Genomic DNA, 12451 nt, shown 5'->3' with positions numbered 1-12451 from the left:
ACGTCAAGGTGGCAGCTTTAGGTCGGGCCAGAAGGCGTATGATCAGCTATAGCAGTCTTCCGTTGTCAGTCTTTCAGTTGCCAGGTGATTTTTTCGCACCTTACGCGGCCTTGGAAAACGAAGGTGGAAGTGACTCCAGACTAGTGCGTGGTCAGAATCCACATATGTGCTCTAAACTGACCGGCTGTCTGTTATTGATCGGCGCCATCCTTAACTGATGGCACTGTGATCGAGTTGAGCTCGCCACCGGCACGTTTAGAGGCAGTCCTCTTAACAAAGTTCGTGGCTGGCCTATCGTTGGAGCAAACCACGCGTGCAGACGACTCCGACTATTTCGGAAGTTGGTGCTGCATAGAAACAACCTGTGGTCAGCACACAACGGAAGCAGATTATTCACCATTGTCCGTACTTACCGAGTCCAATCCATGTCGAAATCCTAACTGAGTATCAGATACGCTTAACCTACCCACTGGCGAATTCAAATCTCCGGCAACTACTTCTACATCCGAGTTTTTAGCTCGCCGCAGCGGGGCGTTTAGGGCGTCATAAAACCTGTACCTAACGGCGTCGGAGCTACAATCAGTTGGGGCTTAGGCAAACACGATAAACAGACAGCGATCCACTTCCAGCTTGTGAGACTCCTTCACACGCGTTGCTATACGAACTGCACAGATGCGCTTATCAACATACATCCAGTCAAACAAAAATACTTCCGCCCGGTAACTTAGGACGATACCGTTCCCTGCATATTCCGCCGCAGTAACCTGTGTATCACTAGAGTTGAGTAGCTGGAAGCCAGTGGAGAGTGATGGGACGGTTAGCTCAACCACTGTGCTTGCGTCTTGAATTCTTGTTTCTGAGACACAGCACACATCAATGTCAAGCTAGTCCAGTGTGGGTGCAAGAGAACTTTGTTGTTCTGCTTGCTTCAGAGTGCGGACATTGAACGCGGCCAGATAGACTGGGTGTCGAGGCTTGAAGATGGATTTGGAGATATCTGTGGATGTCGGCGCCATGTGACGAGCAGATGTCGCACGCAAAACCTAAGCAAGGAGAGAGTAATTATTGGGGTAGGGAGAGGGGGAAGAAAACGTATTTGAAAGAGAAAGAAGGGAAGCGTCAGCAGTAGCCTCTTTTCGCTTACCCGCTCTGCTGTATGCAGTGAGTAAGGTGACCCGCGACGGCCGATGTGGAATGAGAGTATTGTTATTTGTGAGTGTCATGGTTGCACGAGGGCTGGGATACTGCCAGGGTGCCCACACCTAGACAGGACGATTAGGTCCCTCATCCGAAGTCTTTGGCTCAAAGCCTAACCGCAAGGCAGCGGTGTTTGGCGGGAAATGCAAATGCATTGCCATTTCTACGGAACAAGTCGCCACATGTTCCAAACCCCAACCTGGAGGGCCAGGAGACTATGTTTGTCAGACCTCTAACCATTGACTAACCTTGTAAGAGAGACTCCGAATGTCGCGGGGACGACCCCTAATATATCTCAATTAGTCACCGAGGTGCAAAAACCGTCACACCACGGTAAGAGTAAGTCTAATCGTAACGGCACAAGTAAAACAAACATCACGCATTTGTATATCAATTTGGTTTCCACGGGAAACTTAGCTAAATTTCACGATTACGACATTCTACAATTGAATATGCTGTACAAAAGCCGCCTCATGTTTCAGTTGGTGCGATATTTGAGATATCGCAGTATATTTGCATTAACCTGTCCAATTTGGGTTCAAGTAGAACATGAGGTTGACGGAAACTAGAGCCCCAAGAAGGGGAGAAAGCGGTCGTGGGTTATCGAAGAGTTTTCATCAACCTTGTGAGTAGTTTCAGTTATGAAAACACTACACAGTTTCAATTGCAAAACCGACCTTACTTCACTTGCTAGATAAAACAAAACAAACCGAGTTGTGCTCATTTTGAATCAGCTAGCTAATTCTCTGTTTGTAATGAAAGCGGTACACCTCATCCGCTTAACTTGTTTCACTACGGTAGGGTTAATATACCTCCACATGACTGTTTCCCTCGCCAAAAGAGTCAAGGTTGTGCTTCGGCGGAGTTGAACAGAGTAGCTGGGAAGTTTCGATTGTTTTGTTCACCACTGTTAGGTACAAAAATATGTCGAGGTATTTTCTCAGAGAGGAATGATTCAAGCATGCATGGACAACTTTCAGGATCCAGCCGGACAGCAGTTTGTCTAAAATGAAGACAGGAAGTCAGGCACCGTCTTGTATTATTCATGATATACGGATACTGAATTTTTATGGTGGTTGCTCCTATTTTAATGGATAGACGCACAATTTCGCACTGATTAGAAAATAGGGTTTTCTTAGTCTCATTGGATTCCGACTTGGTCTAAGGACGAACCTTGAGTCGAACGATGCCTCGAAATGAGATATTAAGGTCTATAAATGGGTTCTTATAAAGAAGGAACACTAGTTTGTTTGAAGTATATTAGGACGGTTAATCAGAAGGATCCGGTCTACGGGGCAGTCATCCTAACACGGAAATCGAGACACATTTTGGAACCACTGACTGGATGATTTGTAGAGTGAAAAATGGGTAAGTTCAGAGCTAGATTACCTTGTGATATAAACTACTTTGGATGTTCCCCTTGGCAAGAAGAATGAAACTAAACGTGCTGGAGCTGGTAGGGCCTGTTGAGCTTCGCCGACCTCTCCATGCATGCCATCGCACGAAACGGGGAGCGGTGAAAGAATATCCATAGTTTGTCGTAACGACATTTTAACGGGTTTGATAAGATTCATGTAGATGCGCAACGTGCCGGCTAACCGGCAAGAAGAATCAACCTGAAGCGAGAATAAGGGAAAATACCTCAAGATGCACATCCAATAGAGCGGTCATAAAGTTGGAAATAAGCACAAGTATAGTTTAAACTGCAGTAATCATCAGTACCTTGGACTCAAAACTGGGATTCTAAGAATTTGTAGACTGGGACGTTGCTGTCCTCAAAACAAGAAAGGATAAACGGTTCAGATGCATTGTCTCAGAAGTTCAAGGTGGATGGACGGCCATTCAGACAATTATGCTCCCTCATGGTTGTGTCAAAAACTCCAGGCTGGATGGCAGTAGTTTGTGATAGTGGACGCTGAGTCAAACTGCATCTGCTGCTGGGATCACTTGATAAATCGTAGTGTTCGTTTATCCACAGCTTAAGTGTAAATGAGTTCGCCTAGGTAACTATAGGCGTCGTGTCCCTCCTCATAACGGTGGTCAAAAAGTTTATCGCAATTGCCTGTCGGCAAGCGCTATCCAGCTAAGTATGAAATTCGGAAAGCTATTGATTCTGACAATGATTTCTTGGATCGCCCATATGATGCCACCTACAATTATGGTAGAGCGGATGCACCAACTAATGTGTAACGACCAGCAGCAGCCACACGGTTCCGTGATGTGCTGCTCATCGTTCTGTACATCACTGACATCAACTAGTTTCAAGGGGGAATAATGGTGCATTCCAGTGGGACATTATTTACAAACCCGATTTCCGCTATGAACCGTCCTTTATGCATTACTATAGATGACCAACCTGCGGACACCTTGATTTCATTATGCTTGCCCAAACACTTTGACTCCTACACACGACTCACTCCCAAAAGTGATGTCTTCATTAGATTGAAAGATATTCTGAATGGCAAGCTGGCCACCTTGGTAGAAACGACCGCCGAATTTTGGTGCTGCTTCCTACAATTTACGGCTAAGAGATTGCCATGCATGCTCACGCAGTTCTTCCAGGAAAGCACGCATGAGGACTCGTTCGTGTGAGAATTTGGAGAACCTGGACGGCTTCTTGTTCTCCGGTAATCTCAACTCTTCTCTATGAGCAACCAGCGCTATTCGTCGAAGTAATCTCGCCGAAGTTAAGAGGGCATCTTCGCCTGAAATGGAGGTAATCAATCTCGACAAGGCATTCCAAAGAATTCTACATCAAAACCATTAATTAGAACTTTGGATATTAATAGTTCGGTTGTGACACCTTTTCGGTGCCCGAATGGAATGTTACCCGAAGGGAGCAGGAGGGTTGAGATGCTTCCATGTTATTCTAGCCTAGACAGGAACAGTAGAGATGCTGAGGTTAAGTTCAAACTACTAACATTTCAGTCAGTAAGTTTGCACATTAACCACTGTGCCATCTCGAAACGGTATTTGCCACGGTATACATATGACGGCGAAGTCAGGTCAAGCATTGATTTTCGGAAACTAGACGGGAACCTCCCCTCCTTTTCAATGCCAAACCCCTTCTCTGTTCCCCTTTTTCATCCACCAAGTCAACTTTTTCCCACAGAAATATCTGCAGAAAACTTGTTGGTCTCGTACACCACAAGGCACATGACCTCAAAATGCTATTTTCCCGTATTTCAGAAAAGATGTGCCATCGACTTTTCTTTACCTGACTTGCTTAAACTGTGCACTACTTCAGGGAGGACAATCGACTGTTAGAGATCCATCCGCACAACCCTACCGCCTGAGAAAAACGCTGATCACTTGTGCTCCCCCGTTATTAGGCCTTCGGACGATTAGTGAGTGACAAAAACTGAGGGACTTCCTGTATTATCTAATTCACTTATTGTAGGTATCCCTCTGCGCCTGAAGCAGAGGAAATAACGGTGTGATAGAAATAACATTCTTGTACTACATTAACGCCTTTGTTGGCTTGGACAGAGGGGTTTTATTCTACTTGGTCCGAACGTATCAGCCTCGACATAGTAAATACTCTGCTCGATTATTTCCGGAGTTTACGGCTTGTAACACACAAGATTCACCTCTACTCTCCATAAAAAGTAGTTCATCTGTGGTACCCTTCGATACATAGCTGCCGTTGGACTCGACCCGAACATGACCGTCGATATACTTCCAAGTTGCCCACACCTAGACAGGAGCAATGGAAAAGCCGGGATTGAGTTTGAAACACAGAGCTTTGATCACTAGTTTCACGTTTTAACCGCTGAACTGTCTCAATCCCCCTTCCGATGAACGTTGATGTGCTTCAGCGTACGGTGTTATCTGTTTTTCGTATTAAAAACCTATTCCTATTGCCCTGTGTATTTATTATCAACATGCGGTCATTCTTATTCTGGAGGGACTGTACAATCCCCACACTAATCAAGTTAACTTTGATCATTTAGTTGGTTGGTCGGTCTACACATTCCCCATTTTGAATGTACTGAGATATCTAGACATTTCATCTGGTCTTTTGTATGATAGCCGTAATAAGACTCTGCAGTTTATACCAATACATTACAGCTAATAACCAAACCATCCCTAAATGTATGTTGATACAGTATTACAGTAATGATACAACATTACCTCCAATATTTTGATCTCTCTGTTGAGAGGTCGCACAGCAACCGAATGAATGAAGGGGATCCAAAGAGAGAAGGGTTCTGTTCCTAGTTTCTCAGAAGAATGAACAAATGACATTCACTGTTCAGATATGAGGCAATATCTGATACCTGTGGGGCCGCGTCCAGTTCATACAGTTTAACCAAAGGGAAACTAGTGGAAGTCAATTTTACTTGGCTCGTTCACAGTACAAAGTCAATCGTTTGAGCTGGGATTTATAAAAGTCGACTAAAGAGACTATTTTTTGAGCGAAACGTTACAAGTAGGAGCACAACATCGTTCTGTGGAGTATAACGATAGCCTACACCCGTCTCCTATAAAAGCACCTCGTACGATAGCAACTCCGACATGACGGAGTATCAGTCCACGATGTTCGGTACGCTTGCAACTGTCTAAATTAGGTCTCCACACGCCAATGGGCTAGCTGTAGCCACTACATAGATTGATCACCACGATCTCCCAAGTTCAAACCATTCAGGAGACGAAGCGATTTGTCATGAAAAAATGAAAGATCATCATAAACCAGAGATTCAGCTGGATTCAGCTGAGTCTCGAGTAAAAACCAAATTGTGCAGATGAGGGTAATTGCAATACTTGTATTTCGTAAGTGGGACAACTACTGTCATGAAAAATGAAAGATCATCATAAACCAGAGATTCAGCTGGATTCAGCTGAGTCTCGAGTAAAAACCAAATTGTGCAGATGAGGGTAATTGCAATACTTGTATTTCGTAAGTGGGACAACTACTTCTCTTATGAACTTTCCGGTGGTTTGGGATCGAGTGGTGATCGATCAACCCTTCAGGCCAACAGAACGAAACACATAAATTTCCTGTTAATCAGTGAAATAGGGCGTTTCAGTAGCGCCACTATACCGTCCATGTGTGCAACAGAAAAGTGTAGTTTACCACCGAATGGATGGTACGTTACGGTCAAACGTGGCTTGGATGATAAAAAACTAACGAAGAATTTACACATGTTAAATCAGGGAGGCGTCCTATCATAGGGACTATATCCGGGGCCGAATATGGTCTGTTACTCACGTACTGAATAACAGGGGAGGATGATCAAGTGTAGCGCGAAGTCGCGCACAGAACATAGAGCCGGGAAGGAGTAGACAGATAAGGCCTAAACAACTGAAGAACACAAACAGTTGAAGACACATAGGAGAGAAGTATCTCAGACTCCTGTACTAATGAGGCAAAACTGACATGAGTGAGAGGGATCTAGCTGATGGTGTGGCTAAAGTGCGGCGGAGCTAAACCAGTGACTGAGGGTGCGCATAACCAACATCCTATCTACTGCGTATCCAGTAGACGACAAATGGTACCTCATACCGTAGAAATTTTTATGGCTCGGACGAATGCACTCTTCGCACGCAAGCTGGCGTATGGCATATTGATCGGAGGTAAGGACTGATTCCCATTAGATTCATCAAGCTATGAACGTCTTCAATGAAAAACAGCTTGAAATCCATCTATCTCAGTTGTTCTAAATTGTAACGACAGCTGACCAAGTACGAATACTATTTACCTTCAATGCATGTTCAGTCTCAAAGGTCTCAATAGCAAAGAACAAAATTTTGTGCTATAAACATCTCGAAGTGAAGATCCATGGATTATTTCTAACTCCAGTGCAACCAATTGAGTGGCTTTTATGGCATAAACTTGGTTCAATTCAGAGCTTTTTGCACGTTATTCATCGGAGCCACCATGAAGTGCGACGATTAGTTAGTTAAAAAATGGTCATCCACCAATAGTCGTGTTGACCTGCAATTTGGATGGTCAAACTGATAAATTTTCGGCTTCTTTCAAGATGGATTTACTCAAATTTTGCACAAAAATTTGGTTCTCGTTTGGAGCTTACGGTTGATCAATTTCGAGGAGTTGGGTCGGTGGTTCCGGAGGCGATCAATTGTAATTTGTTTGGATCTAGTCATTCATTGCCTCACAACCGACATTAGCCCCTATTCACTGAGGTGGAGCAAAACATGAGTGACCCAAGCAAAAAATAGCACAATAGAAGTTCGACGTCCGGAGAGCATTTGTGTTCTTTACTGAGTAGCCATAAATCGTACATGGTTGTAGTTGGTATTGATGGCACACTAGCGCCAAAGTCGGCTTAAATTGCTCTGCTTCCACGTCCATAATCGGGAAAAATCTTTTGTTTGGGCCTTAAGACTAACAAATTTAACTTCGAACTCTAGCTGATTACTTTGGTCTTGGTTACCACGGAAGGGGAATGCTCTCGATTAGTGAATACTCCCTATTAATGAATGTGTTCCCAGTTGAGACCCCTACATTTCCTGTAGCCATTTATTTGGACAAAATCAGGAATCACATTCTCTTGCACCGATACACAATGAATGTGCTCCGACTTGTACCGAGAGACTGATTGTGTAGCTATGGGCCCACCACTCAGCCGTTTGTCAATGGATTTGTGTATAGCCATGTCAGAACGCGGGAGTTTAGCACAATCCGCCGGTGTACTTCGCTCTGAAACGTCATACATTCATTATTACCTCATGCTCATACATCTAGTAAATGTTGCAGTTTCTCCCTCTCTTCTATGTGACCTCGACTAAAATTGTGCCCTCTGACAACTCGCGCCATGCCGTGTTCAAGACTACTGTTGATTGCACTTGCCCAGAGGATCAGTGTGCAGTTACGCTGTTCTGTTACGCTGAGGTTTCAAACTACAGCTAAGTAGCATTCGGTTCGTAAAGTTCGCTTCGTCCGGTTCACTACCACTAAACCGCTAACCAGTGTTTCCCGTGACCAATACCTCACAGTTAAGCATCCGCTCAAGTTCCCGATTTTTAAAAAACGCTCTAATGGGCTCAGTGCTCGAAGACGACCACGTTAGCTCGTCATGCATAATTTGTTTAGCCATAAGAACATAATAAACGAGAGGTTCAGCTGGGTCCCAGGCGAGTCGCCCGTCAAAACCAAATTAATATGCAAATGAGTGTATTTGTCGTCTCCATACTTTGTTTGATTTCCACAACCTGAATCTCGCTGTCTTCTATGGAAACGAAACAGTATGCCATAGAATTCTAGTAAACTTTCTTTAAACTGAACAAATTGATTGCAAGTGAGTCGACTCGGTCAACCCAGCCTGAGCAGCCTGCGTTACCCTGAGCGGGGATTTAATGGTCACCTTTGATAAGGAACTAACGGCTGGGGCGAATCTGACGGCAAATTCTGTGTGCTATGAGTTTCGACATATCTATCAGTCCTGGTCACTGAGGCAAGAAGCGTAAGCCTGTTTTGGCCAGTGTAAACACGACAGTCCTGTGTGTTGATCCACTGACAGAGAAAATCATAACGGTTTAAACAAAAAAATCAGCTGTGTAAGTGTACACACTCACGTTTTTAATGCCACTCTGAGTAGTAACCACAAAGGAATATGGATGATATTCGACTGCAAAGTCTTATTACTGGAGGATTTCGACAGAGATAGAAATATCATAGCCACTTATAAAAGATGACACATGTTGATTGTCTGGCATGAATTTAGTCGAATAAAACATTGGTTATCATTTCTGGAGACCTTGTTCACAATGAACATACTGAGATGTCCCTGTTCAGGACACACTAAAAATCAATGCTATGTGAATTAACAACAGAGGGAATAAAACCGTTAAATAAAAATAACACCAGTATGAGCATCTGATAGTACACGGTCGTCAATTTACGGTGGACTGGTGGTAAGTGCCATTGATCTAATGTAAAGCATGTGCATTTCGTTAGTCTTGATCTGATTTCTTCTAGACTGCTAAAATATATTGTTGGTAGGCAACTTAGACATTGAAATTAGAGAAGACCTCAGTCGTTCGTACACGTAGCTAATGAATGTCAAGAGAAGGGGGGAAAGCTTCCCAAAAGGTATACACTTGGTCGCGTTTTCGTCTTCTGATCCACTCCGACGTCTATACCAGTATTAATAGGAAGCCGATTATTTAGCATCGCGCTTGGTAATAGGCCTTGCGTCAATTGACTGAGAGATTGGCACGATCTCTAGGTCTGAGTAACAGTGTACAAAACACACGGAATCTAATACTGTATCATTCAAATTGTATTATATTATCACACTACTATCTGGAGACGCTTCAAGCTGGAAAATCCGCGGTGAAACTGATAATTCAATCCGTTTTGTAGGCCGAAAAGTTTAAACGACCGTTACAGAGAAGTCATCAACCTCTCATCGACCTCTCTTCAAACCAGTTCAGTAGAATAATTAACGACAGACTTTGAGAAAGCAACGTTCACTAGTTTCTTCAACAGTAGAAGTTAACAAGTCTCCGAACGAAATCGCTGAAGGCGATAAAAAGGTAGGGATGCTATGCACAGCCACCATGTGTTTGTGTGTCATTCGACGAGGAACTGCGTCCAGTGGTTGTTAAAGCATCAAACCAGAACGTAGTTCGCATACACACTCTTTAACACTATAGATTACGGAGGAGAAAGATCGATCGACCTGTATGAGCCCATTCCAGTTGACTAGGAAGGTCCATGATGCTGCGAGACATTCGTTTTGACTACCATAAGGATAACTTAGTAGGAAGTACTAATCCGACGATTACTGTGACTGATTCCTTGTGATTCATACTCGCTCGAGGACTCCCCGGTGATCAAACAATTCACGAAGTTTCATGTTATATATATATATATATATATATGTATATCTTAGGTATAGGAGTCTACTGAACGTACAGGTTGAATCAGTTGCCTTGGTGCACTATCTGTTCTCACTTTTCTGGTGAGTAATACATAAGGAATCAGCCTGTGTGCCAGGGCCTTAAGTGCTTAAAAATGTACAGTGCGACTTTTCATCTGATGCACCAGCGTTAATCCTACTAAAGATTCAATTGCACAACTACATGCCGTAGGAAACTAAGTATGACACCAGTAAGCTGATCTTTACATCATAATGAAGGAAAGCTATTGTGATGGCATTAAATAAGAAAACTTACGAAGTTTAAGCGCAGTCCCATTGAGTTTAGGTTGAACATGTCGACCCAGCGATGAACCTGAGTGCGTGGAAGATTATCTAGCATTTCAGGAGTGAGAGAGAGCGGATCACCAGTGACATCCCTCACGCTTAGACGCATCCAGGCAAGGTAATCAGAATCCAACGTACTGAAGGCATATGTACCATCGTCGAATATTGATGGGATCAATTCATCCGAAGAGTCAACGTCCAACGGCTGGTGAAACGCATATGAAAGTGGGGTGGTAGTGGTGAACACTTCAGTATCAGAAGCCTCGAAATTCATCGATCGGGATGACGGAAAGCCATCGTGTGAAGTGAGCTGGGGTGGGACAGCATTTTGGTCAGGATCACTGTAGAGTGAACAGTCATCTTCCACTTCAGCGATTGGACAATAAAGGAGGGAGGGTTTTCGAACAAGAAATGTGTCTTGCACGCCACTGACAGACGAATTAGCAAATTCAAGGGGATTGCTTGTTTCTACAGCTGATTCGATAACAGGGGGGATGTTTTTATCACAGGACGGATGAAGCCCTGCGAAACACTCAGGGTCGTATCCTTCAGAATGGTTTTTGGGGGCATCTGGAGCGGCCGATAAGTTTGAGGTCACGAGTGAGAATGGATACGGCTCTTGATTGTCATCTTCAGTTGAAGTCGTGTGTAGCTGACAAACTTCACATAAGAAGGAGGAGGATGTAGTATGAGCATCAGCTGGAGTGGGTAAATCTGTACTTGTTTGAGAGGGTAATACAGAACATTCCAGTATACGGCTTGAGCTCGCAGATGAAGGAGATAATGAAGAGTCAGTCACTGGACGCACTGTATCGAATCGAGAGAAGAGGGTGTTGGCCGGTTCAGCTTGTGCAAAAATCAGTGACTGACCAGAAAAGTCTTTCAAATTTTGAGTTTCATCAGGAACGCTGATGACGTCCTTGTAGATAGATGGTGTAGGATCTGTGCATAAATGTGAATGAATTTGGGACGGTGGCAGATCAGTATGGGCAACGAATTTGAAGCCAGGAGAAGCATTCTCTGGCGGAGTACTAGTAGGAGTCACGGCGTCTTCCACTTGTTTCTTACACGAAGAGATTGGCTTGGAGACAGTTTGAAATAAGGGAAATGAAGACGTATAAGTAAGCTGATGAGAAATGCCAAGTGTTGTGTACGGCTAATCAACATCACAAAGAATTTTCAATCATAGCGTGGATCCTAGCCGTCCAGCGGAAAGAGAGAGAGGGTCAATGCCTCAAATAGTAAAAGATTGGGTAAGAATCATCAGTTCGTTCAAAGACTCAGTGTTTGAATTGGATTTCACTGGATTTACCTAAGCTACAATCCAGCCTCAAGATGGACTAAAACTTAACACCGTTCCCAACTCACTGAGATCCGCTCATCACTGGACCACTTTAGAACCCACCAGACGGTTGGCAGCCCCATTGATTCGAGGACAATTTAATACATTTTCGGTGACGTCTCCCGTGTTCCCTAACAATGGCCGGCTTCTTGCCAAGTCTGAAACTCAGTACGTTTCTGCTATTGCGTTCGGAACTGCGTTTGTTGTCACTGATGCTGGTGATGTAGTGATAGGTCATTAATACCGATATCGGCCTTTGGAAACCTCACTGGAAATGGCTTATTCATCAAACCACCCTGTAGGTTGTCGCATTCAGACAACAGCACTACTCGTGTATCGGGAATCACACTAGCAACCATGAAAGTCACGCGTAAACTGCAACAAAAACTTTCCTCGCATTGTGCAGTCATCTTGTTACTAGATAGATAACAAAAACTCTAGACTAACATGATCGTTTCGGCACAATTCCACCGCGTATCACAAAGTATGGAGATTCGAATGAGCCAACCAGTGGTAAAACTAGATGGCACCAAACCGAGTTACTCGAGATGGTAACCAGAAAATGTTAAAACTTCCGCAGTTATACGACGGCAACTTGTCGGAATGTTGGTAGTTCGGGTGTGCTAATTGGTCGCTGTTGAAATCAGCCTCATCTATCAACTTCTGCAGATGAAAGAAACCCCGAGCCCGTCAACTCTAAAACAGCAATAAAACCGGCGAGCTGAACCACCTCCTCGTG

At 43.9% G+C, this 12451-nt stretch overlaps 1 protein-coding gene across 1 annotated transcript; it reads right to left on the bottom strand.

Moving 5' to 3' along the window:
* Positions 1 to 2040: 2040 nt before the first annotated feature.
* Positions 2041 to 11526, bottom strand: T265_14976 (hypothetical protein; the record flags this gene model as incomplete). Its single annotated transcript, XM_009176046.1, has 3 exons — positions 2041 to 2200; positions 2587 to 2813; positions 10342 to 11526. Coding segments are annotated over 3 exons (1572 nt in total), but the record flags the coding sequence as incomplete, so codon positions are not given.
* Positions 11527 to 12451: the final 925 nt, after the last annotated feature.

The sequence above is a fragment of the Opisthorchis viverrini genome, assembly GCF_000715545.1.
Source record: "Opisthorchis viverrini unplaced genomic scaffold opera_v5_309, whole genome shotgun sequence".
Taxonomy (NCBI): Eukaryota; Metazoa; Platyhelminthes; class Trematoda; order Opisthorchiida; family Opisthorchiidae; genus Opisthorchis; species Opisthorchis viverrini.
Note: the sequence above shows the minus strand (reverse complement) of the source record. Positions and strands in the feature narration are given on the sequence as shown.